At 48.4% G+C, this 24,800-nt stretch overlaps 2 protein-coding genes across 3 annotated transcripts; both read right to left on the bottom strand.

Moving 5' to 3' along the window:
• Positions 1-1,909: 1,909 nt before the first annotated feature.
• On the bottom strand, positions 1,910-7,268 carry Bpifa1 (BPI fold containing family A member 1). The gene is made up of 8 exons (XM_059261680.1): positions 7,055-7,268; positions 6,721-6,880; positions 5,293-5,400; positions 4,844-4,996; positions 3,707-3,785; positions 3,351-3,414; positions 2,931-3,009; positions 1,910-2,067 (listed from the first exon to the last, which is right to left on the bottom strand). The coding sequence occupies exons 1-7, from the start codon at positions 7,263-7,265 to the stop codon at positions 2,969-2,971; spliced, it is 816 nt and encodes a 271-aa protein (XP_059117663.1). The 5' UTR covers positions 7,266-7,268; the 3' UTR covers positions 1,910-2,067; positions 2,931-2,968.
• Positions 7,269-14,999: 7,731 nt separating this feature from the next.
• On the bottom strand, positions 15,000-22,731 carry Bpifa3 (BPI fold containing family A member 3). 2 transcript variants are annotated; one of them, XM_059261679.1, is made up of 7 exons: positions 22,369-22,731; positions 20,008-20,158; positions 18,056-18,163; positions 17,157-17,306; positions 16,129-16,213; positions 15,695-15,758; positions 15,000-15,218 (listed from the first exon to the last, which is right to left on the bottom strand). In XM_059261679.1, the coding sequence occupies exons 1-7, from the start codon at positions 22,493-22,495 to the stop codon at positions 15,205-15,207; spliced, it is 699 nt and encodes a 232-aa protein (XP_059117662.1). In that variant the 5' UTR covers positions 22,496-22,731; the 3' UTR covers positions 15,000-15,204. The 2 variants fall into 2 exon arrangements, with proteins under 2 accessions (XP_059117662.1, XP_059117661.1); XM_059261678.1 differs by having other exon boundaries at positions 15,000-15,223; positions 22,369-22,730.
• Between the last annotated feature and the right edge of the window lie 2,069 nt (positions 22,732-24,800).

The raw sequence follows: 24,800 nt of genomic DNA, 5'->3' as shown, positions 1-24,800 counted from the left end.
TAAATACCTTGGAAGACATTCAACAAGCCACAGACCACACATGGCCTTTAAGACTTCTGGAGCTGCTGGCCCAGGCACACCACAGCTGTCCATATCCTTTGCCTATGTGGATTGGTTTTTATGGCAACAGGAAACTATTCCTGGGGTGCACAGCTTCTAGGTTGTTGGACACATATGTTGTCTGAGATGATTTCTGTACACATATCTTCAAATGGCAGCTCTTTGCTTGCTACAGGGTGCTGGAGAAGACCATATACCTTATAGTGATGCTGTGACTTGAACTGCCTTCACTTGAATGAAGCCCCACCAATACAAATGAACAGACTAAACAGAACTCCATTTCCCAATGGAATTGACACATACAAAAATGGCCCAGCCAGAATCTCTAGGGTCCGGGAGGCTCCATGATCAAATAGCCAGCTCACCAGGAGGGACTGAACAACCAGATGTGGTCCAAGATTCAAATATGTGCCGGGATACTGATAGTTCTGCAGAACTAAAGGCCCAGGGGGTGCATTGGACCCAGGTGGTCCTTAGCTTTAATATGCTCTGAATGAGTGAGTCAGTTCTGGTTCAGACTGACCTGCTGGGGCCTGGTGCAGGAACTCAGCCCAGAGCAGTGGCCTCTCATCATCTTATTTAACACACCTTTTCCTTAGTCTATACCACTTGCTCTCACAGAACTTTCAGGTTAGCCAGAGGTGAGAGCCTAGGCCCTCCTTGGGCTGTTTTGAACCTCAAAAACCCCAACACACACACACACACACACACACACACACACACACACACACACACACACACACAGAGTGGCTTCCTGGAATCCCAAGAATGTGCTGGCTATTTTCAGAGCCTACATCCAATTCCCCAGGTTTCCCTTTGAAGATTATCACTGGTGTGTTGTTTGTCTTAAATGTTAACATCACCTCAGGCAGCAGGCACTAAGCAAGACCCCTGACTGTTTCTCAGCAAATGCACGTGAATGGTTGTACATTCCTAGTCTGTGAACTCTGCATCAGGTCAAATGAAGGCAAACTTAAAAATGTGCAGGACCCAGTGAGCAGGTCACACGTTGACATCACTCTGGGAAAGAGGCCTTGGAGTTGCTCTAACCCCTCCCTGGCTCTGGTGTCCACTGGCTGCCTCTTTTTCTTTAAACCAAAACTGGGGGCTTTTGATTTTCTGATCACCCAGAGACCCTTTTCTTGCATCTAGTCTTTTAGTATTCTATACAATCTCAACTTTCCTCTTCCTTCCTTTTCTCACTTCCTCAAAATCAAGTTTTTCCCCTTGGGGGAAAAAAAAAGACAGCTCCTATTAGCCTCTACTGCTTTTCACAAGCAGTTAACCCTCGGACCACGGTGTCCTTCCTTCCTGCTGCTCTTTCCTTTGTCATTTCTGTCCTTCTGCTGCTGGAAGAACAGAAGAGAGACCAGCAGGACAATGTCCTTTAGCTTCCCAGGCGTCTCCTTCAGGGTCTCTCCCGCATCTTCACACAGAGTGGCCCCCATTCAGGCCCTCTCCTCCTGCTATGATCAGTTCACCTTTCCACATTCCTGGTTGCCTCCAACACCCAGCCCGAGATGTGGACCGGAACCACATATGTCCTCACACACCCTCCTCTCATGCTCAGCTCTGGAGCCTATCTACTATTGGCAGCTTCACTTCTTGTGTGGTAACCTGTGTGTGAACACTGATGCCTGAGTGCTCATCCACACCACCTGAGAACAGCAGGGTAGCCACCCTAATCTCCATTCACCTGAACCCCAGCCCTCAGCTCCTCCAGACCACTCAGACTCAGGATGTGAGACTCTAGGGCACGGCCCTGACTGCCCAGATAGTGTTTTTTCTAGCTTCTAAAGTCTCAAGTAATGAACAACACAAGACATTATTGCAGATGAAGAGCTATTTTATTTAGTGATCATCACAGGATTAATCATTCCTGGTGGGAAAGGAGATCAAGTTCCTTGGGAGAAGGTAAGCATATCATTTCCCAGGACACGGGCCCTCTTCTGTGAGCCAATGGGAAGCTGGGCAAAAGGCAGCAGACTGAGAAGCAGCAATTCTTCTCTGTTGGGAGAAGAATTCAATCAGGAGGGAGACATGAAGTCTGTGACTCTCACTGGTATTGTTCATCATCAAACTGGCCCTCTGAGGGATGGAGGCATTCTGAGACCCAAGGATAAGATCTCAGCCATAAGGAGCCTGGCTCTTTGTACCTGTGTGGACTTGACTGTGGCGAGTCTGTATATGTTTGCATGTATGTGTAAGCATAGTGGTGTGAGACTGCATGCATTTGTATCACCTATGTATCTGGCCGGTGTGTGTGTGTGTGTGTGTGTGTGTGTGTGTGTGTGTGTGTATGTATCCATAATGATGCATGTTTCTCTTTGCAGTTGTGTTGATGTGGCACTTGTGTCTCTCCACCTCTGTCAGCTTTTCTGTGGACCTTTGTGTTGTATTCCTGTGTATGTTCATGTGGACGCTTGTCTCTCTTTGGATAGTGCTATAACTTGAATCTTAGATGTTCTCCTAAGGGCCCAGAAGTTAAAGGTGTGATCCTCACAGTGGTGATGCTGGGAGACAGTTGAACCAGTGGGAGTGGGGTTTCTGAGGAGTGGGAGGTCTTTAGGTGACTGGGGCATGCCCTCAGAGGGAATTGTACCTCTTGCTGTCTCTTGGTCACTGAATGAATGAATGGCTTCTTCCATTATAATATGCTGCCTTATCATGGCCTCAAAGCAATGGAACAATTGGTCATGGACTGTGAGCCAAAAGAAACCCTTTTCTCTTTATAAGTTGATTATCTTAGGTCTTTCATTAGAGTGATGGAAAGCTGACTAATACTGATGACATTGTCCCTAGATTCCCTCTTCCTTCTAGAAGGATAATGGCCAATCCTCAAATACTGAGGAATGTGGAAGAGTACGCACCAGCTCAACTAAAGGCAGATCCTCCCTTCCTGGGAGGCCTAGATCTTGATGACAAATTGTAGTCCATGGATCAGTAATTCTGGACAACAAAAACATCACAAAAGCCAGGTTAGAGTCACGATCTGGTGGGGAAGGAGTCCAGCAAGAGCTCTGGTCACCAGCCATGCTTACCACACCCAAGCATGTGGGGAAGGCTGAGCCTCCTCCTCCAGACAGCCCAGTCCTTCTCAGGTCAGGCTGAGAGGAGGAGGCAGGCTTTACCTCAAACTCATCTGGATTCATGGGGACAAAGACACTCCCAAAGAGGGAGGGGTGAGGTTAACGAGGCCTGGCTGTCCCTTGATGTGCCAGGACCAAACTCCTCGGTGGGGGAAACTGATGCTTCCTTGGAGTGGGAGAAGACTTGGAAACAGCACTTACCAGCAATGTCGTGCACCAGGGTGACATCCAAACGGCTGAGAATCCCGTTGACCAGAGGACATACCTGACCCAGGCCAGAGAGGGGAGTTAGGCACAGGACCTCCTGCAAGGAGACCCTTGGAGAAGCAGAATGCCCAAGGTGGAAGAGATTCAGGGATACTTTCTACAGCCTAGAAGAAGCCAACCAATGTGTTTGGAGGGGTGGAAAGAAGTAACACAGACAGCTGGACCACAGGACAGATGAACTGATCGATGGATATCTCATACAGAGTAGCTCAAGTTCACTCCAGGGCTGTCTTTCAGCCTGAGAAGCTCTAAGACCCCTGGAACAGGGGACTGTCCTTTTGGTCCCTTACCTTGCCCTGCACCAGGTCAGGAAGGACTTTAGTCAATATCCCTGTGAGGGTGTCTAAAACGCTTTGAAGGGGAGTGACTCTGGAAGAGAAAGGCATGCATGTGACTCAGAGGCTTGGGGTTGGTCTGGAGAAGTTCAGCATCCACTATGCACACTCAGTCTCGGCATCCAATAACTGAGCCCAGGCCTTGCACACTCATGTCCATGGCAGATGTAATAGCAAGGATCCTAGATGAAGAGAGTTATACCCAGCCCAGCTGTGCACACACAGAGGAGTGCAGAATAAACACACATTTCAAGGACACTGTAGGTGCACAACAAGACTGTGGAATCCATGAATATATGAACAGAGCTTAGTAGGTAGTTGTCATGGGGACTTAATGAAATGATACACACAAATCCCAATATATATTTAGCAAATGTGAACCATAGTGTGGACAGGTCCTATACACTACGTATGACTGGGCCTTCCCACGTGACAGGCAACTGAAACAAGCAATCCAAATAAGTGCTATATCTATTTACCTCTGGTGGATTCTGTCAATAACCTCAATGTAGTTTCATATTACAAATAAATGAGATGAGACAAAATTGGAGAAATATTAGTGAAGTTCATGTCCCCTGTGACAGGTGGGGCTTAAATTCAAACTATTCATTGCCTAATCCATTGTAAATTGGTCATCCTATTATAAATATGATGACATAATAAACAGAATAATGTTCTCTAACACCATCTAGCTTACTTTTTGAGCAACTCACAGTAATAAAATTTGTCTCTTTGTAATAACTAGATAAGGTAATTTTAGATAGACTATCTGTGAGGGTCCATGAAGCAGGTAAAACAGACAAAAAGTACTAATATCACAATGTATACACTGTTGCTTTTTCATAGCATCAAAACATTGGCCATTCTGTCTAACAAGAGATAAGTGAGCATTCATGTATTCATTTACTTATCCATCTGTCCATGTCTGTGTATCTTTCCCTTCCCTCACCAAACACACTTCCATCAATCTACCTACCCATCCTCCTCCTCACACACATTCTCCTTTCTATACTCTTACTCATCTGTCCACCCATTGTTCCGTAACTCCACACTGCTGTCTCTGGGTGGGAGAAGCTAGCTCGTTAGCCTCACCCATTGAGCAAGGTGATTTGCAGGCTGCCAGGGGAGTGAGTGCAGTCCCCAAGGACCAGGTGGATCCTCCCCTGATTGTCTTTCACGGCCAAGACTTCTGCGGTGATGTTCAGCTTCACAGCCAGTTCCAAAATTCCAATTCCGACCAGGGGCCTGCCAGAAAAGGAGGAAACAATCCCACTGGTACCTGACCCTTCCCTGCATTTCAAGGTGGAGGGTTTCTTCTTGAGAGGAGAGCCAGGCTCATCTTACCCTATCTTTTTCATGGTTGTTTTCATCTCCCAAGTAGGAGAAAGCAAGACTCAGAGAGGTCAAACTACATGGCTAAGTTTGCTCCACAAAAAGGCAAATGTGCTAAGGTTGGAGACCCAGGCATTGGCAGTTTCTCAGAGCCATGAAGCTCTCCCTTTGTGAGCATCCCCTTTCTCACCCCCTCGAGACCTACTCACGTGTTCACTTTGAGTCTCAAGCCCAGAGGGATGGTAACATAGAGACGATGGCCGTCAGGGCTCTGCACAAGGCCAAGTTCCAGCAGTTGGGCGTCAGTGATTTTTATGCTGTTCGGGGGCAACATTAGAGGGATGAAAATCAGTGCCTCAAGTCTGAAGCCTGGAAACCACTTTCACACAAATGTACTCATCTCAGAGGGAGAGCTGGCCACTCGAGATGAGGAAGACAGGAAGACAGTCTTCCAGCCACATCCATCTTCCCTAAATTCTGCCTGAATGGAATCCTAACACACAAGGTCCTCTATGCATCTCAGGTCTAGGAGGTATCTGATGAAAGAGACTGGGCATGACAGCACAGAACCTTCTAAAGCAAGTGGATGGTTCTGTGAGTTGGGGGGAGATGGGTAATTGGATATGTAGAAGGGTGGATAGAAGAGCAAGTAGATGGAAGGAAGGAAAGATGGATGGATGGATGGATGGATAGGTGGACTATCACAGAAGATACGTGGGCAACTAGAATAAGCCCTGCACAGGACTTGGGGCAGAAATCACTAGTTCTGTCATAACCTGCAGTAGCATATCAGCCCTCAGTGCCTATGGTAGGGCTTAAAGAGCAGAGGTTGTAAAGAATGGAAAAGGGTGGGAGGGAGCCTTCCCTGAGCCATCCACGGTGCCAGGTGTTTACCCTTCCCTGGTCTCCTCCACAGCCTTTCTCTCATGTATAATCCCCATCTCACAGGTGGAGAAACCAAGCCCAGGAGACCAGGTGCCTGACCTCGGGTCATCCAGCACAGACAGTTCTTGTGTCAATCTAACTGAAGTCTGTCTGACTGTCTGCAGGTCAGGAAGCAAAGGCCTGGGAGGCTGGGAATCCTGGTAATAGTCCAGTCTTACTAAGGACTAGGGCTCGAGTATCTGGTCCCTGGCAACAAGCTCCCCATTGTGGCTTTGTGCCTAGGGAGCTCTCGGGTGGCTCATGGGAAGCTCCACATCAGGTCTCAGTCACATTACTCAGGTGATACGGTTGAGGACAGGCTAGTGACAGCTGACATTCCCCAGATGGGATGAGCACAGTGAGTGCAGTGGGTGGCAAAGGTCCCAGCTTGGGGCTTCTCTGAGTTAGATTCCTGACTCTGCACCACCCTAGCTGTGTGAGAGCAGGCACATCTCTGTGCCTCAGTTTTTCCATCTGGGAGCTGGGGATTATGGAGCTGACATGGAAGGGTTGTCATGGGGATAACAGCTGCTGGGGGAGCCCAGGATGTGCCTTAGGACCGAGGGCAACTCCAGGTCCAAAGGGCCACTGTTCCTGGTAGAGTGGAGAGAGGCCTGGGGACTGAGTCTTGGTTCCATGCTCAGCCCGACCCTCTTTCTCTGTAGAGCTGCTGCCTGGGTCTGGGAACCGAATCCCTCATTGGGTCAACTTACTCAAGGATACTGTTCAGGAGAGGGATTGATGAAGTCAGTTTTCCAAGCAGGCCCCCAACCAGGCCATTAGAATTCCCACCTCCAGACTTTATAATATCCAGGAGTGGAATATTTTCCAAAATGCCCAGCAGTCCCCCAGACAGCAGGCCACCGCTGAGAGCTGCAAAAGAGAAAAGGGCCTCAGGGGTCACGTCGGCTGACCTCAGGTCATCACAACCTCTTTCTCACTCATGCTTCCCTTCCTGGTGTTGGGAGGTTGTATACACTAGAGCACGCGTGTGTAAACACAGACATGCATGCACACATACCCTGAAAGAGACTGTCATGGACTCACCGTCTGTGAAGCTTCTGGCAAGATGGCCTGTGGGATTTGAAGGCAGAACTGGGGTCACGGCCAAAGGCAGACCCTGGCCCAAGGGCAAGGGCAGGCCCTGGTTCAGTGGCAAGGGCAGGCCCTGGCCCAAGGGCAAGGGCAGGCCTGCCAGCTGGGCCGAGCTCTGGGCCAGTAGCCCACAGAGGACAACGAGGCTCCCAACTAGAAACATCTCTTGGTATCTGCAGAAAGAATGGCAAGTCACTATGGTATGGGTATCAGAGTTCTCTGCACTGCCTGCCCTGTCCCCAGGTGGTGGGGATTCTTTCCTCCTCTGAACCCCAGGGGGTGATAGCTAGCAACAATAGCTAACACTGCCATGGTGTAGTCTGTCCCAGGCCACAGGCTGATACTGTCCCAAGAGCTTATGGGGACCTACAGGCACATGACTGCCATGTACCAAGGGCTTGAGAAACAAAAGATCCACCTCGTACATGCACACAAATGAAACTGAGTCACCAACTTCATTGTCACCGCATCCTCAGATGTGACAACCCCTACTGCACAGTTGGAGCAGAGGCCCAGTGACTCAAGGCAGTCTCCCCCAAGGTCACGAGTTGCAGCAGAGAGAGGAGCTGAAGTCAAGCATGCCTGACCCAAAAACTTGTGTGGTTAAGTGATCGTCAGATTTACTCTGAGGCTGGGGGACGTGACTGTGGTGGCCTGACCCTTTGCCCTCACCCCTGCTCTTCAGTGTGGATGGAGAGGCTCCAACATGGCAGAGGCTGAAGATCTGAACTGCTTGGCCATCATCATCCCTGCTAAGGGATGGTTCTTTGGTCTGTGTTCAGGCCGTGATGGTTTGTGGATACCATCAAGAGCCACAGAATGTCCAAGGTCACATGACCAGAGACAGCTTCTCAACTGTGATGGGTTAAAATATTTTCCCTAGAGTGTTGACTTAGGGCGAGTTGAGAGCTCACGCCTCTATCAATGCTACACTCTCTAGGAAAGGTGAGTGAATGGCCAGTCCTTGCCCCTGACCAAGGCCATCACTGTTTCTCTTGTAAGGTCCCCAGTTAGTGACAGTACAATCTGCGAGCACCAGGCTACAGTGAGGGGCTTGGCCTCCTGCTACCCAGAGTGTCTGTGGAACAGAGGAAGGGGCAGGTCTCACCTGAGTCTCAAGGTCTCAGCGGCAGTCCTGGGCTCCTCTCCTACCACTTCTCTCACTGAGAAATCAGCCTCTTTTATAGAATGGGAATTGGGAAACCCAATGTTGGTTGATGGGCTTCGAGATAATTCCAATTTCTGCAATGTGGAAGCGTCTTTCAGGGCTCTCCAAAGTAAATAATTGTCAATCAGGTTAACAGGTGAGTTAGTTAAGCTGTTCAGTCCACAAATTAAACAAGAAAATCTGAGATGGAGGCTTACTCAAGACTTCATGGTTTCATGCACGAGGCAGAGGTTGAAGGCCCCTGCTCACATGGCTGGAAGACCAGACTTTCAGTGTTGAAAGAGCAGTCAGTCAGACCACTCAGGATCCTTGACCTTGTTCTCGTCTCATGTGGCTCTTGTCCCCTGGTCCCATTCTTTCCTTCTACAGTTGGCAAACTCTTGTTCCCACCGTGTTAGGAGTCAAACTACATTTGCCCTCCCTATCTTGAGCTACCCTTCAGTTTCATTTGTGTGCATGTACAAGGTGGATCTTTTGTTTTTCAAGCCCTTGGTACATGGCTGTCATGTGCCTGTAGGTCCTCATAAGATCTTGGGACAGAAAGGTCACTGCTGTTTCCTTACAGAGGAGGAAACTTGGGCCTGGTTAGCACAAATGGTCCAGAGAGGAAGTGGTAGAGTTCGAAGTCAGCTCATTGGATAATAAAAGCAAGGAACTAATGCCAGGAGTGAATACTTGCCAGGCTCTAGCCTGTGCCAGGTCCATTCATCCTGGTGAGGTGGGGTTTGGGTTTCTACAGTGAGAAACTGGGGCTTGAGCCTTCCCCACACTTGCTCTCCAACTTGATTTCTCACACTTGCTCTCTGTTTTGATTTCCCACATTACACTTTCCACTTCTGGTTTCTGGAAACATCTTTCCGAGTTGCCATGCTTAAGGGATCCTGCACCCGCCTGATCTCTCCCCTAACCCCTATCCTTTCCTCAGAGTAATGAAGCATTACTCTCCACTACTTAGTACTATGAGGACTATTTTACAGAGGGAAAAACCAAGACAGGTATAGGTCGAGGTCTTGAATGGTGAGAACAACCCAGGCCAAGCAATATCACATGGGATTGCCTTGAAGTTACTATGAAGCCCAGGCTGGCCTTGAACTTACCCTCCTGCCTCAGACTCCTGAGTGCTGGGATGACAGGAATGCCCCTAAGCCTGTTCTGAGAGTACATCTTGCTATTAACCTTTGGGTAAATTGAGGCAGATAAGGCCTGGAAAAGAGCTAGGGTTGTGTATTCAGTTGATGGAAATCTTGAAAGTTTGGAGGCTGGGTATCTGTTATAGCAGAAAACAGGGCAGGTTGGGTCTTAGCTATATGCTGACCTGGGAGGGCCACTCCAGTTATGGAAACTTTGTTCTCCCGTCTAATATGGAGATGGCATCACACACACACCTCAGGGCTGTGAGGAAAGCACAACTGAGGAGCTGGCACACATCTCGTTTGGTAGCATAGGCATCCACACATTCTTTCGGTTTACATGCCACCTGCTACTTCTGATGGTATTTTGTTCAGTTACAGAAATGTCTTCATCTCCCTCTGAGGTCTCATTTCTGCTCCAGGGGACTTACCTGTACCATGGTGCTCAAAGGAGGCTACCTTGACTGGAAAAACAGGCACATCACATGCCACCTGGCTTCCTCAGATTTAGCATTTACTGTCTCCGCCTTGGATACACAGCATTGTCTCTGCCCATACCCTCAGGCAAGACTATGGGGGGCTGTTAGTTCAGCTGCCTGTACCCATCTAAGCCCTCTGGCTTACCATCTCTCCTTGGGTCACTCCTTGTCTTGGCCCTGGGCAGGGGTGTGAGCACAGACACCTTCTATTCCCCACTCAGCATGTCTGTGGGGTTTCCTGAGTCCATCCATACCGGGTTCTGTCTTGGGAGGGAGAGAGGCAGTGTGTGATGCCTTTTGAAACCCTGGAACCGTGTTCTCTTCAGTTTTTCTTGGATTCCTCCTACCCCCGCTCCAACACAGGGAACTGTGGGTACAGGCAGCTGGGCTAACAGCCCCCCATAGTCTTGCCTGAGGGTATGGGGCAGAGACGATGCTGTGTATCCAAGGCGGAGACAGTAACTGGGAACTGTCTAGTCTTGAAGGTGGGAACTCTTGTTTTACATCCTTACATGGTTACTTTCAGCACTCTGCCCTGAGTTTAAAAAGTCCCAGATCGGTCAAACACACTAAGGTAACATTCAGTAAAAGCACCCTTCTCTCAGTGTGAACTTGTATGAATTCTAACCTAATATGGCTTTGTGGGACCATCATAGTAGGGGCCAGGGCATTTCAGTCGGAAACATTCCCCATCCATACTGCCCTTGGTACCCATCCATCTGTTCTCACTAGCTGGGCCCAAACCTTAGACTTAGGAAACTTAACACCTTCGATCTCTACTTCTGCTAGAATTGCTCCTTGAGGAGTTCCATGGGTTGTATACTTGGTGCCCCAGCAGGGACGCTCTTGAGCAGACACAGCAGCAAGACTCACAGTTAGTGTTCCAGACCCTCAGGGGACACTGATGAGGCCCAATATGCTTCAGAGAAGTCACATGTTGGTGGTGCCCCTTCATCCCCCTTCCCAGATACACTGATTGTACTCCGGAGCCTGTACTGGTGGTGTGCGTGGATCACAGTTTTGGTTTTCATATTAACCAAGAACAGAAGACACGATTTGCAGAGGCTTAAGAAAAATCTATCTCACAGAATACAGCAGGGTGATATAGAAGACATTCCAAAGACCATTGAAATCCAGCCCCAGTCCACACAGGCTTTATTTTTAAAGAGCAGAGCTGAGTTGCCTTCTTAAAAGATTACAGTCTATTCCAGGTTCATTCTCTAGAATTGGGAATGGAATACAAGGGAGGTAAATTTGAGAAGGATTTCAGATGGGCTTGGAAACTCCGGAGGGCAGAGGGGGTGGGGGAAGGAGGGAGTTTGACGAGAAAATGGGTCTTACGGGTCTTCTCAGGCAGTGTTGGCCACAGGCAAACCCCCCTTGAGACTGACCTCAACAGCGTCAGGGACAGACAGCGGCAAAATCCTCTTAGGAGGCACTGGGGACTGATACCACTTGTCACAATCTTTTGGAGGAAACTGAGGTTCAGATAAAGCTGTGACCTGCCTGAGGTCACCTCAGCTAGAGACAAGTGACAACAGGCTATCCTCATTTAGGGCTTATCGTTTCAGTGCCTTTCAAGGACAAGTCTTCAGTTCAGGAAGAACTGGCCATGTTCTCTGGAGGCCTCATATGGGCCATGACGTCAGTGGGCGTAGAGTTCCAAATCTGACAGGCCCATCACCAGCTGAATGACGCTGGGAAAAATGTTTCTCTCCTCATCCTTTGCTTCTCTTTCTTTTCTATTTCATTCATTTTTGAATTAAAAAATTGTGGTAATAACTCAACCTAAAGCCTACTCTCTTAGTGGTCTTTAGAGTATGAGTTACATCACTGTTAACTATAGGAACTGTGAGGGAAAACTCTAGAACATTTTCAAGGCTTCTCTTTGAGCTAGGTTACCTCCCCTACAACATAGAATTAAGCACAAACACGTCCCAAGGCTGTGAGAGGCTAAAGTTTGGGGAAAGTGGTGTAGCACCAGCTACAGAGCTCATTCAAAGGCTGTCTGGACACCAGAGGGCAAGGAAAGTTTAAGGCACCCAGAGGTGGGACCTGGACAAAAGTTCTGACTATTGGGGGATATAGTTGTGCTTTATCTACCCATCACTGTGAACCCCAAGAGCACCAGAGGGATCCATAGTCCAACAAGCTGTCCTGGGAGCAGGTGTGGAAAAGCTTTGACTCTGTGAACCTTATAACGAAGACAGGATTAGAGAACACCAAGGGGGCATCTTGATGGAGACCGTGAGAAGCCCCAGGAGGTGCCAGGAGGAATGCAGACAAAAGCTGTCCCCCAAGGAAACATCAGCCTTTGGCCTAGCCTCCTGTGTTTGCTCTTTGACTCAAGAGCAGGAAGAACCCTGTAAGCCAAAGGCTATCAAGTGGAATGTTCGGGAACATGGCGTTTAGGGTTGCAAATCCCCGGTGAAGCGTTTCGGATTAGGGAGTCTGAATTGAAAGATGGAGATAAGAAGTTCTCTGGCCCTCCTCTCATCTCTGAGCTGTCGACACTTCCTTGTTTGAGTTTGTCAATTCACCTGAACCTGGATTTCATCATATTCCCCTTGGGGGGTGGGAAGGCTGGAGGGGGTTGTTGGGAAGGAGGGAAGACTTGGGTGTGTGTGTGAGAGTTCACAATTAAGAGTGTGAGCTTTGGAATCTTGCTGCCTGCGTGTGACTGATGGGGTTGACGGGGCTGACATGGTCAGTTCCTCTCTGTGTGACTTTAGACAAGTAACTTTCTCTTCCAGAATTCTCATGTGTAAACAGGGTGACAGTTTTTATAACTCATGGAGTTGCTGTGAGGCATTTAATGAAATGCTGAAGATTTTTCATGTACTTATGATATGTGCTACTACTATCTATCTATTTATTTTTTCTAGTGCCATCTTTTTTTTAAAAAAATTTATAATTTAATTTTACTTATCAGCCACAGATTCCCCTGTCCTCCCTCCTCCTGCTCCCCCCCCCCCCCCCGCCCTTCTCCCAGCCCACCCTCCCATTCCCATCTCCTCCAGGGCAAGGACTCCCCTGGGGATTCAGCTCAACCTGGTAGATTCAGTCCAGGCAGGTCCAGTCCCCTCCTTCCAGGCTGAGCAAAGTGTCCCTGCATAGGCCCCAGGTTCCAAACAGCCAGCTTATGCACTAAGGACAGGTCCTGGTCCCACTGCCTGGGGGCCTCCCAAACAGTTCAAGCTAATCAACTGTCTCACTTATCCAGAGGGCCTGATCCAATTGGGGCCTCCTCAGCTATTGGTTCATAGTTCATGTGTTTCCACTAGTTTGGCTATTTGTTCCTGTGTTATTCCAATCTTGGTCTCAACAATTCTCACTCATACAATCCCTCCTCTTTCTCGCCAATTGGACTCCTGGAGCTCCACCTGGGGCGTGGCCGTGGGTCTCTGCATCCACTTCCATCAGTCACTGGATGAGATTTCTAGCATGACAGTTAGGGTGTTTGGCCATCCTATCACCAGAGTAGGTCAGTTCGGGCTTTCTCTCGACCATTGCCAGTAGTCTATTGTGGAGGTATCTTTGTGGATTTCTGGGGACCTCTCTAGCACTTTGCTTCTTCCTATTCCCATGGGGGTCTTCATTTATCATGGTCTCTTTTTCCTTGTTCTCCCTTTCCGTTCTTGATCCAGCTGGGATCAATGAAAATGAATATTTATTTATTTTTTAAAGATTTATTTTTATCTATGGGTATGTGTATGTGTGCCATGTGTATGCTCATGGAAACCAGAAGAGGTGCTGGGTTCTCCTGGAGCTGGAATTACAGGCAGTTATGGGCCACTCAACATGGGTGCTGGGATCTGAAATTGAGACCTCTGGAAGAGCAGTAAACACTCTTAACCATTAAGCTATCTTTCTAGCCCATGCTACTATTATTATTATGTGTATGTTATACTGATCCTCAACCTTTGATGGGTTAGGGTGGGACTCAACATTCAATCACTGAGTAGCCAGTAGGCATATAGTTAACAATGAACTCAGTGGCCTTGAATAAACATTTTCCACATGGAAAACATCTTGCAAATGGTTTTTCATATACTCCACACACATGTGCTGCATGCTAAATATTTTATTTTAAAAATTGTTAAACTATATTATGTCTTAGAAAAAGGTACATACACGAATAACTGAGCGGGTTTTCCACAGACTGAACACTTTTCCCCATAGCCAGCACCAGGTCAAGAAATAGACCGTGACCACTTCTCTAGAAGTCCCTCCCTGTTGCTGAGCCTCGCCTACCATCATTACCCTGATCTCTAGCAGTGTGCATTCATTAGCTTTGCTATTTTTGACCTCGTGTCACTGGAGTTGCCACACGTGCTCTTCAGTGCGGGCTCTTCTGATGCAACTTTGGAAGATTCACCCAAATGACTGTGTGAAGTGGAGGGTCATTTTCGTCACTGTTTCATCACAACGTGTGACTCTCCTACCTTCCTACCTGCCTGTCAATTCTCTGGAGGTATTCAGGAACATTGCCACTTTAGGGCTATTGTGACCATGGCACCCTTGTCTTTTGACACCTAGTGGCGAACCTGCGACATTACTGAGCAGGTGCCGCGCTCAGCTTGACTGAATGTTGCCAGTGTCCTGAAGTGGTGGTGTGGTTTCCTTGACGCCAGCAGTGCGCTATGGGTCCTGTAGAATTTTTAGTCCTACATTGCAGATGAGGGCCTTTGTCTAAGATACAGAGAGTGAGTTCTCAAGCCAGGAGTCATCCACTCATTTTATTCCAAACCTTTGCTGAGCTTGCCCTCTTACCATCTTTTGTGTTGGGGCTGGGGACACTGGTTGTTTTTATAGAGCCGAGTCTGGTCTGATCCTGGGTCTCTTCTGTATTCGTGCTTTATTATGTTTTCTCTGTGACTTCTGGGAGCCCAGCAACAGACATGGCACAGAGTAAGTGCTCGCTAAACATAGATGAGCAAATGAGAAGTGAGACACCTCTGGCCTTTCCCTGCCTTGAGCAAGGTCCCTGGCTGCAAACAGCAGGTTTGAGTGGGCATTCCCACCATTACTGGGCCAATGAGCAAGTCAGGGATATTTGCACAAAAGCTCAAGGCCGGGTGGGGTTAGGGGGTGGTGGTATCCTTCAGGCAGGGCTAGTGTATCCTTCAGAGTTAGAGTTTATTGTTGGAGAGGACAGGATGTCTTGGAACCTGGGGGTCCTGTTTCCAGGGGACAGCAGAAGACCAACATTAAGAGAGACTTAAGGTCTCAACCGAAACTATCTCCTTCTGACCAATGGCAGGCAGCGGGAGGCCCCTCGAGCCTGGCACCCAAGAGGTTTGACTGATTCAGGCTTGACCAAGATTATGAGCAGCCACCTGTTCTGAAAGGAGAAGGGGAATCTTGGTTGCTAGATGACCCTTCTAATCCCCAGGTCCACAGAGAAGGGAGTGTTTTCCCATCCATCCTCCAAGGGCTGGGGCCAGGAGCATTCCCATCACTTGCTCAGAATGACATCCCCTGATGGATGACTTCCTGCCCTCCATTCCCAAGACTGTGAACTCCACCAGGGCAGGGGCTGAAGCAGTCTACCTATCTCTGGAGCAGGAATAGTCTTGAGTTTAGATAGGGGTGTCCTTCCTACTGGACTTGCAAAGCTCTTGGGGGAAGCTAGAATCTCTGGTTTGGTGACTTGGTAGGGTACAGCCTCGTTGCAGGGGTTCCTTCTAGTTTTTTAGGGGGACATTACAATTGAGTCCCTATAATACATTCTTACAGCACATGAGAGTTATGGCTGCTCCCTTAGTACCTACCAATCCCAATGAAGCCTCCCAGGGTGGACCCCAACACTCACCCACAAGGCCTTTCAACAACTTCACATCCAGCTGTCGGAGGATTTCAGCGATCAGGGGACATACCTAGGTCCCCAGCACAGAGACAGGGTCAGCCAGGGAGAGGAAGGAAGTGAGGTCTCTGAGGCAAAGAGCCCCAGCACCACTGGATTCCAGCAGAACCCAGTCAACCCCTAGGAGCCATGCACAGCACACCCATGCCCTGCCTCCTGAAGCCCCACAATTCTGAGGTGGGGACTTCAACTGCCTGTGTTACACATGAGGACATGGACACTTAAGGTGGCTGCCCCTTGCTTGTGGAAACAAATTTGATGGGGTTTGCTGTCAGGTTCCAAAACCCAGGGTTAGAAGTTCTCTGCTAAATTACCCAGATGTGTGCCTTGGTCGTCAGACTCATGGCTGCTTGTGGGGCAGATGGCACTCACGGACACCTTACCTGACTTTCTACTAGGTTCGGGATAACTTTCCCCAGGCTTTCTCGGATGTTGTGGAGAAAATGTTTCATCTTGGGTGGGACTGCCCTAGGAAAAGAGGTGGGAATTCAGGACAGAATGTATCAGTCCAGGCTACGCTAATGCTGGGAGGGAAGTACTGAACACACTTTCCTACTCTGGATCCTAGCTTGGCCTTCTAGGGAGGTATTCTTGTAAGACATAGTGAGTGGGGACCCAGAGAGGTGATGTGACATGGCCAAGGTCACACAGAGAGTAAGTGCTGAGTCTTATCAGGACATGGCAGGATAGCGCTAGAGTTCATGGTCTTTCTCTACCACGTCAATGTCTGCTACAGTCTGAGTTGGCACCACACACCTGATGTCTACATGGCAGGCATGAAGGATGTTGTGGTTCAGCACTTGGGAATTACAGAGAGAAATCGGCACACTCCTCTCAGTTGTGTGTTGAGATGGACAGTTGGTTGGTCGGTCCTCAGAACTCCACGCACCTCTTGTGCCTGTCTTGTTCACCCTGGTGTCTCTAAGCATTAGGCTGGGAGCCTGGCACTAGGAGCTTCTCGAGAAATACTTGGGGATATCTTTGTGAGGTACTTAAAAAGGCCAGAAAGGCATTCTAGAAGAGTTATCACCATGTGCAGGCATGGGGTGTGAAGATGAGCAACTGTTAGTGGAGGATAAATGGCCACAGACCTGGGCAGGGATGTGGACACAGGGCTCAAGAGGCTTTTCTGAATTTGTTATTCCCCTTAAAGGCTTCGGAGCGGGAACCGGGGCGGGGGGGGGGGGGAGGAGCAGAGTTCGGCATTAGGAACTTACTTCTGTGGTGGGCAGAGAATGGGGTAGGGTCAGGGAACACAGCGGGGGAGGGCCTGGCTTCTGGGAGGGGGACACAGGAGGAGCAAGTCCTGATGAAGGGATGAAGTCTGCTTTGGACTCATGAGGACATTTGGGGATATGAAGCCACAGCTGCTCATGAGTCAGGGCTGCCCCAGAAGGGCGGAAGGCCTTACTCAGTGGACATAGATGAATCCTCACTGCTGGGCTCCATGTGGCATCTGCCCATCACCAGCTCCCTCCGGCCAAACTCATCTTTCTCCAGCCAGGACTCTGAAGCAAGGCCCATGCGGGCATGCGTTTTGATGATATTCGAATTGAAGGGCCTATGGTGAGAGGGGAGGAGGCAGAAGGGATGGAGGAGGAGGAGGAGGTGGGGGAAGCCAGCAAGAAGAGCGGCAAAGCCAGGCACCACCCACTGTCCTCTCAACAACCGTGTCCACTTAACCCTGGGTTAGCGAGTAAGGAGAAAACAGCCCTTGACCGTAGGGACCTCTGGGCTTGTTTTTCTTTTTCTGGTGCTAGAAATGGAATGCAAAGCCTGGGCGTGTTAAACGTGGGCTCCACCAGTGAACCACTACCACACTCCCTCCCCACTCCCAACTTGGAGAGACGTTTGAAAGACGTTGCTTAAGGAGGTCAGTTTAGGAGTCTTTGGAAATTCAAGAGCTGAGAGAGAGTAAGCTGCTATTTTAAGAGCTTTTCCCTGTGGCTGCATCTCCTGGCTCCCTTCCAGGAAGTCCGAGCAGGAGGGGAATGAGCAGAGGGAGAGGAGGAGCGCCTACTCTCCTTTTCTTTCATCGGACCCAGGTGATGACGTCACATGGGTCTGAATGAGCAAATGACCCCTTCACTATGAGTGTCATGTCTGCTGCAGCAGAATAAACCAAGGTTCAGGGAAGAGTGACTCATCCCAGGTCACAGTGAGTTAGTTCAGCGGGTCAGGATTTGAGTTCAGGTTTGGGTCCCCTAATCTGGCTTTTCTAGTCTGCCACCCCACCCCACCCCGAGCTCCCGGGTCCCTGAGAAGGAGGAACAGTGCCTGAGAGACTCTGCTTTGTTGGGTAGGACTCACAGTCGAAATTCAACGTCAAATTCCAGTGTGATGTTTGCGGAGAACCACTCTTTAGGGAAAGCCATCTGGATCCCATCACAGTCCAGCTGCACATTGGTGATGTTGATGCTGCCCGTGGAAAAAGCAGAGGCCCCACAAAGGTGAGGGATGGCAAGTCAGAAGCAAGGCCAGCCTGGTGTGCAGGGAGGAGCAGGTGGTCATGCTGGGAATCAGAGCTTGGTGCAGATGCTCTGACGGCCTGAGTGGCCAGCTGTCCCAGGGCTCCTGAAGCATCCCCCACAGCTGCAGATTGTGCATTCCAGAGCCAGATGTTGACAGGCTGGATCCTCCCTCCCAGGACCCTGGGCCACTTCTCAGACCAAGGCTCCCTTTGTAATAGACAGCCTTATCATCTGTTTGGGACTCCACAGGGAAGCTCCTTGGCTTTCCCACACACTGTACCCCCACGCTTTTGGGTATATTGCTACTTGCAAATCACCTTGGCCTACTTGCAACATACGTGAGTTCGACCACCTCTGTTGCTTACATCATCTCTCCCTGAAGATGCTTCAGTTCCTTCCTGGGCTCCCTGTTGCAATCTTGGCCTCTCTGTAGACTACACTCCATGAGGCAGCCTGGGTGGCCTTCATATAGCCTCTTTTCTCCTGGTTCATCCCCACTCTTGTCAAAATATACAAACTGTACACCATGGACATGTACCTGCAGGGTCTATACACAGTTGCCTTATGGCACTGGTTTCCCCACCTCTACCACCCACTCTTTGCTGAGCCTGACATGTGGGGTGCTCTCTCTTCTTCAGACACACCCGTCCCTTTCCTACCTCTGGGCCTTTGCGCCTACAGCCTCTTCTTCCTCGACCACTCTCCCATCTCTCTCCTGTCACTGGCCCTCTTCTCTGCATTCTAGGGTTGCTTCTCAGACAGGTCCTGATCAGCCTCCTCACTTCTACCCCTCACCTTGCTAAATTTGTTTTTTGTGGCATGTCTCTTCATCACCTGGAATTAGTTATTACTCTCTGAGGCCTATTTCGCTGGGATGCGAGCTCCCCAAAGGTAAAGGTCATAGGTCTTGTTCATAGCTCTATTTTCAATGTGATTTGTACACAATAGATGGTTGATGACAATTGTAACATTTGTTAAAGGAATGACTAAAAAGGGTGATTTTGGCTGCATGTTTGATAGGAAAACCCTCCTGGTGACTATTGTTGTTCATTCAGATGGAGAGAAATGAGGAGTTCGTGTCAAGAAGAGGTGCTTGGGAGCAGAGCAGGCAGAAGAACGGCACTGCCAGGGCAGAATGGAGTCCTGGGAAGTAGAAGGTTCAAGGGAGCAGCCTCAGTGGGTGTGGGTAGGATGTACCCAGTACTGTAGGATGTACCCAGTACTGTCATGGAAACCCCACCTACCAAGAGTTATATGTCCCCTGTATTCACTACAGAGGTTCTGGGCAGGCCTGTCAGAGTCCCCAGCATCTCCTGCAGTGGGACCATCACTGTGACTGTTTCTCTGCTGAGGGCCCAAGGTTTGTGGGCAGTGTAGTCCACTGCTCATGCAGAGCCACAAAGCTATGCCCTACTTGAATGGAGATTCAAGTGTCTGGTTGCAGCCCTGGTCTCGTTTGATAACCCAGGTGTTTATCCAGGCTCTGTTCTGTGTCACTGTTTTACAGGTGAGTTTAGAATGGCCAAGCAATTTTCCCAAAGTTGGAGGCAAAGGTGGGCTTTAAGTGCAGATATTCTGCTTCTGAGCTGTTATTGCTAATTGCCCTGATGTGCCACCTCCCCAAACAGCTCCTGACAGTGGCCTCAAGCTTGCTCTCATCTTGGGTTTTGTGTCTTGCCTTCCTTGAATCTGAATGCCTTCCTTCTTCAGAAGCCTTGTTCTCTGTTTTGTCCTCTGACCCAGAGGTCTGTAGAGTGCCCCCAGAGTCTGGAGTGGGACTCAAGGTCTCACCTGATCTCTTGCTGCTGCTGGAAGTTCATGCCACCAATCAGCCAGCCCACCATCCCTGGGGCTGCTATCCCTGAGACATTCAGACGGTCCAGGAGCCGCATGCTCTGGATCCGGCCTTCAGCATTGTGCTTCAGGAGGCCCTGCGCAATAACTGGAAATGGAGAAGGGGTGGTGATGTTCATATTGCTGTGTAAGAGTTGGGTACAGAGAAAATAGGCCCGGCGTGAGCCCAGGATATCTTTCTGCTGAGCACTTATGTCTCCAAGTCCCCACAAAGAAGAAATGGATCCGTTTTAAGAAATTTCCTAAACCTATGGGTAGGGTCTCCCATTGTGGAAGTATTTCTTTCTTCTAAATATACAGACAGATTCAATGTGGGTGTGATCAGATGTCCAGATAAAGGCTTAGAGAGGAACTCAACACACTTGAAAATTCATGTGGAAGAATAAAAAGTTTGTCAGAAAAAGCAGTATTCCACAAAGACGTAATAACTAAAGTGTTACATTACAGAGACAGGTCTGTAAGCAGGTGGAGTACAAAGAGGAGTCCTTGTGTTGGGAATTCGGCCATTTAGTAGATGGTCTGGGAAACCAACTCATGTGGGCAGAAATAAGGCTGGCTCTTCACTTTCCGTGCACAGATGCCCACAGAAATAAACGCCCACCATGTGGATTAACACCCTCAGTGTGGAAGGTAAAACTAGAACACTGTTGAAAGAGATAGCTAGAGTAATTCTGGGATGTGACGAGATCTTAAGACTCCGAACACAAACTATATAATGAGATATTGGTGAATTTGAAACTATTCCTGTTTAGCAAAGTCAATAGGTGCCATTTGGGAGGAATACTGCTCACCTTCTGCTCTATCTGCAGATTCAATCAACCATGGATTGGAAATACTTGGAAGAAATTACTCGTGTTCTGAACATGCTCAGTCTTTCTTCTTGCCATTATTCACTGAATGAGCCATAATAGTTATTTACATGTTATTTACATTGTCCTAGGTCTTATGAGTAATCTAGAGATGGTTTCAAGTATGAGGAAGGATTTGCATCAGGTCTGTGCAAACACTGCAACATTTTATGTAAAAGGTTTGAGCACCCAAAGATTCTAGGATCCAAAGGGGAACCTGGAACCAATCCCCGCGGGTACCTAGGGACAGCTGTATTTGATATGGTGCCTTCAAGGTGGTAAACACATTTAAATGAAGTCGGCTTGGCCCTAATCTGATAGGACTGGTATCTTTGTAAGAGGAAGACATCAGGTATACCCTTCTCTGAAAGGCTATGAGAGGGTTCTACCCATAAGCCAGCAAGAGAGATCCCTCCCCAGACACCATACCTGTCAGCACCTTAAACTTGAACTTTCAGCTGCCAGAACTATGTAAAAATATTAGCCATCTGTTGTTTGGTTCCACTGCCACCACCCCAGCTCCACCCCACCTATGGCATCTTGCTTTGGCAATACTGGCTGGTTGATAGAGGTGGATGGATACCTTCCAGTGGTGGGGAGAATGGCAGACAGATATGTTCTCTTATAACTGGAGTGAGTGTACACCAGCACAGCCATTTAGAGAGGACTCCAACAGTTTAAATTAAATAGAGCATACATCTGTTCTGGATATATCTATCCAGGAGGAGTTCTCCCACATGTTCTAGTAGGGACATGTCCAAGGATACTCATCTCAATGCTGCTTCCAGCAATGGGGAGATACAGACAGTTTAGGTGACAGTCCCGAGGGAGCGCCAATTAAATGGAGGTAATGAAATGTACAGGCTTCTCTGCAGCAGCCAATGCAACCGAAATGCCAGGAGTAGAGTGGAGAGAGAAAAGCAGAGCAAGCGATGAGCCAGGGCCATACAAAGTAAAACACCTCCTGCAAAGGACGCGGATGTGGTTTGTTGTTTTGGGACAGAGTCTCGCAATATAAGACCAGGCTAGCCTCAAACTCAGAGATTTGCCTATTTCTGACTCCCAAGTGCTGGGATTAAAGGCATGCACCACCATGCCCAGCCCGATACAGACACAGATACACATGCTAAGTACATGGTAGTTCCTGACAAGGTCTGTAAGGAAATGGGAATGAGGATAAAGGAGAAAGAGAAAATGGCATAAAACAAGAGACCGTATGCCACAAATTGGAAAAATTTAGCTCAGTCTCTATACTTAAGATCCAAGGGAAAAATAACTAAGCAAGTAAATAAATAACTAAGCAAGTAAATAAATAAATAAATAAATAATAAGTAAATGAATCAATTAGATGAGAGGCTGGCCCAAGATGGTTCAGCAGTCAGTGGTGGGGCCCAGGCTGTGCCCTCTCCACACTCTACAGACAGCAGGGCATGCCCAGGGGTAAGCTCACTTCTTGCTAGGGTGGACCTTCCATCCTTGTGGGCCGTGGTCAGTCCAGGCCAAGGCTGCTTGAGCAGGGCCGAGGGCAAGGCTAGCAACCCCAGGAGGAGGACCAGGAACCTCCAGAGTGGATGCATCTCAGGAGCTGGCACCTGAACCTGCAGGTGTTAGTGAGGGTCCAGCAGGGCCCAGGCAGCTGGCTGTGAGTATGGCCACCCAGATGGGTGGGCTTACGGCTTTCTTCAGGCGGGTGGCTCCACGGCTGCCCCCAGCATGCTGTGGGAGGTGTTGCAAATGGTCCTGGCAGCTGCGCCCAGGGCTGGCTCACATGGTCAGCAGATGCCAGAGGCCAGGGCTGCAGAGGCAAGCCCGGTTGCTTGGAGACACTCACCAGAGCTACTGTTGGGTCATCCAGCAGGAGTCCTCTCCCTGGTCCTGGCACAAGCTGCATGTTGGTGACGCTTCAGTGAGTGAAGATGACTAGCCCATCATTGTCCAATTGCAATAGAACTTTCTTATTCCTTTTTTCTTTTGCGGGGGAAGGGGGGTCTCCAGAATTTATTCATCTCCTAGCTGCAAGGCTGTATCCCCTGAACCCCATCTCCTCACCTATCTCCCCCTGTAACATGCCCTGTTCTACTCTGTTTCTGTGCTTTCTACTTTTTTAGATCCTGCTTTCAAGTGAGCTCACACAGCATTTGTCTTTCAACATCTGGCTTGTCACACATAGCAGAATAGCCTCCTGGTTTGTTCACGTCATCATAAATGGTGGCACTTTCTTCTTTGTGAAGGCTTAATAATCTTCCATTCACCCCCTGATAAACACTGAAGTCGTTGTGAACACTGCCTCAGTGAATATAGGAGGAGAAGTGTTTCTCTGATGTGGGTTTTTATTTCCCCTATAGACCTAGAAGTGGGATTGCTAGATCATATGGTGGTTGTTTAATTTCTCTGAGGTTTTATTGTTTTCCATATGACCAATTTACATTCCCATCAGCAATACAAATGGGATCACAATGTTCTCTCCAACATTTGACATCTTTCAACTTTGTTTTTTAAAATATAATATTTTTGTTTATTCTTTGAGTATTTCTTATACTTGTACAGCATATTTTGATCATATCTACCCCTCCCTCTCTTCCAGCTTCCTCCAGGCCCCACAACACATCTCCCTTCAGTTAGTGCTGCCCATATGCACAAGAGTGTGGGACCGTCCACTAGACCATGGGTAACCTACCAGCAGCCACATACCCAAAGCAAAAGGACTCTCCCTCTTAGAAGCCACCAGTTATCTCGGCTAAGGACAGGTCCTTGTGAACCCCTCCACTCACCGTGCTGGCCTTTTGGCTGATTTGGTCTTTGTGCAGGTGAGCAAGATGCTGTGAGCTCATGAGCACAATGATCATGCTGTGTCCAGAAGACTGCATTTCATGGCATTCCTCCTCATCTTCTGGCTCTTACGTCCTTTCCCCCTTTTGCAATGTTTTCAGCCTAGGGGAAGGGTAGACATGGAGGTCTCACTTCAAGATGACCATACACAGTGACTTTCAGCACTTCAACAAGCTACAAGTCTCTGTGTTAACCGCTGCCCACTGCAAAAAGGGCTTCTCTGATTGAGGCGAAGAGTATTACTGATCTATGGGTGTAAACATAAATATTTAGAAGGCAGTTTGAGGATATGTCTATTTAGCAAAACAGTAGTAACATGTTTCCCTAGGATCTATGGCTACCTCAGCTATGGGCTTTTGACAAAGTTTACAGTTGTAGGTGTGAATTACCTCCTGTAGAGCAGGTATCAAATCCAATCAGAAAGTGATTAGTACTTTCCATAACAGTCATACCATTATTGCACCAGGAGGCACATCTTGCCTGATGGGTTGATACTGTAGCCTGAAGGGCCCAGTACTGGATACTATCATTGCTGTACATCCCCACCCAGATAATTAACTACCACATGGCACTTCCAGTACTTTTAAAGCTAGGCAACTGGAAAAAAGTTTCTTGGTCATCTCCAGGTTGATCTATGTCCTACAACCAAGAAGTGCATGATGTCTTCAATTTTTAGGTAAACATAGAAAGTGTTAGGTTTCATCATGGTGCCTTCATATATATGGATTATTGCACTTATTTTCTCCTCCCTCCTCCCCACTGCTCTGCTCCATGCCTCCTGTCATGTTTCAGCTGTTCCTTTCCTTCCTGCTTTCTTACCTCCTGTATTCCATTGCTCCTTATATTCCATGATCTTCTTTCTAGTTTTGTAATCCTCCACACATATATTGACACACACATGTAATTTTAAATCTAGTTCTACACATAAGAGAAAACATGTGGTATTTGTCTTTCTAAGTCCGATTATTTCATTTAACATAATAATTTCTAGTTCCATCCATTTTCATACAAATGTCATGATTTCATTCTTCTTTATAGCTGCTTACACTTCAA

Source organism: Peromyscus eremicus, chromosome 4 (assembly GCF_949786415.1).
Source record: "Peromyscus eremicus chromosome 4, PerEre_H2_v1, whole genome shotgun sequence".
Classification (NCBI taxonomy): domain Eukaryota; kingdom Metazoa; phylum Chordata; class Mammalia; order Rodentia; family Cricetidae; genus Peromyscus; species Peromyscus eremicus.
Note: the sequence above shows the minus strand (reverse complement) of the source record. Positions and strands in the feature narration are given on the sequence as shown.

What these genes read in the sequence shown, in the direction of transcription:
- Bpifa3 (XM_059261678.1), bottom strand. Translation starts at nt 22,495, where the DNA reads ATGCATCCACTCTGGAGGTTCCTGGTCCTCCTCCTGGGGTTGCTAGCC. An exon ending in CAGCAGCAGCAAGAGATCAG is followed by an intron (nt 18,164 to 20,007) that starts GTGAGACCTTGA and finishes TTCCACGGGCAG; the next exon opens with CATCAACATCACCAATGTGC. An exon ending in GATTCATCTATGTCCACTGA is followed by an intron (nt 16,214 to 17,156) that starts GTAAGGCCTTCC and finishes CTCTTTTCCTAG; the next exon opens with GGCAGTCCCACCCAAGATGA.
- Bpifa1 (XM_059261680.1), bottom strand. Translation starts at nt 7,265, where the DNA reads ATGTTTCTAGTTGGGAGCCTCGTTGTCCTCTGTGGGCTACTGGCCCAG. An exon ending in CTCCTGAACAGTATCCTTGA is followed by an intron (nt 5,401 to 6,720) that starts GTAAGTTGACCC and finishes GCCCCCGAACAG; the next exon opens with CATAAAAATCACTGACGCCC. An exon ending in CTGACCTGGTGCAGGGCAAG is followed by an intron (nt 3,415 to 3,706) that starts GTAAGGGACCAA and finishes GGCCTGGGTCAG; the next exon opens with GTATGTCCTCTGGTCAACGG.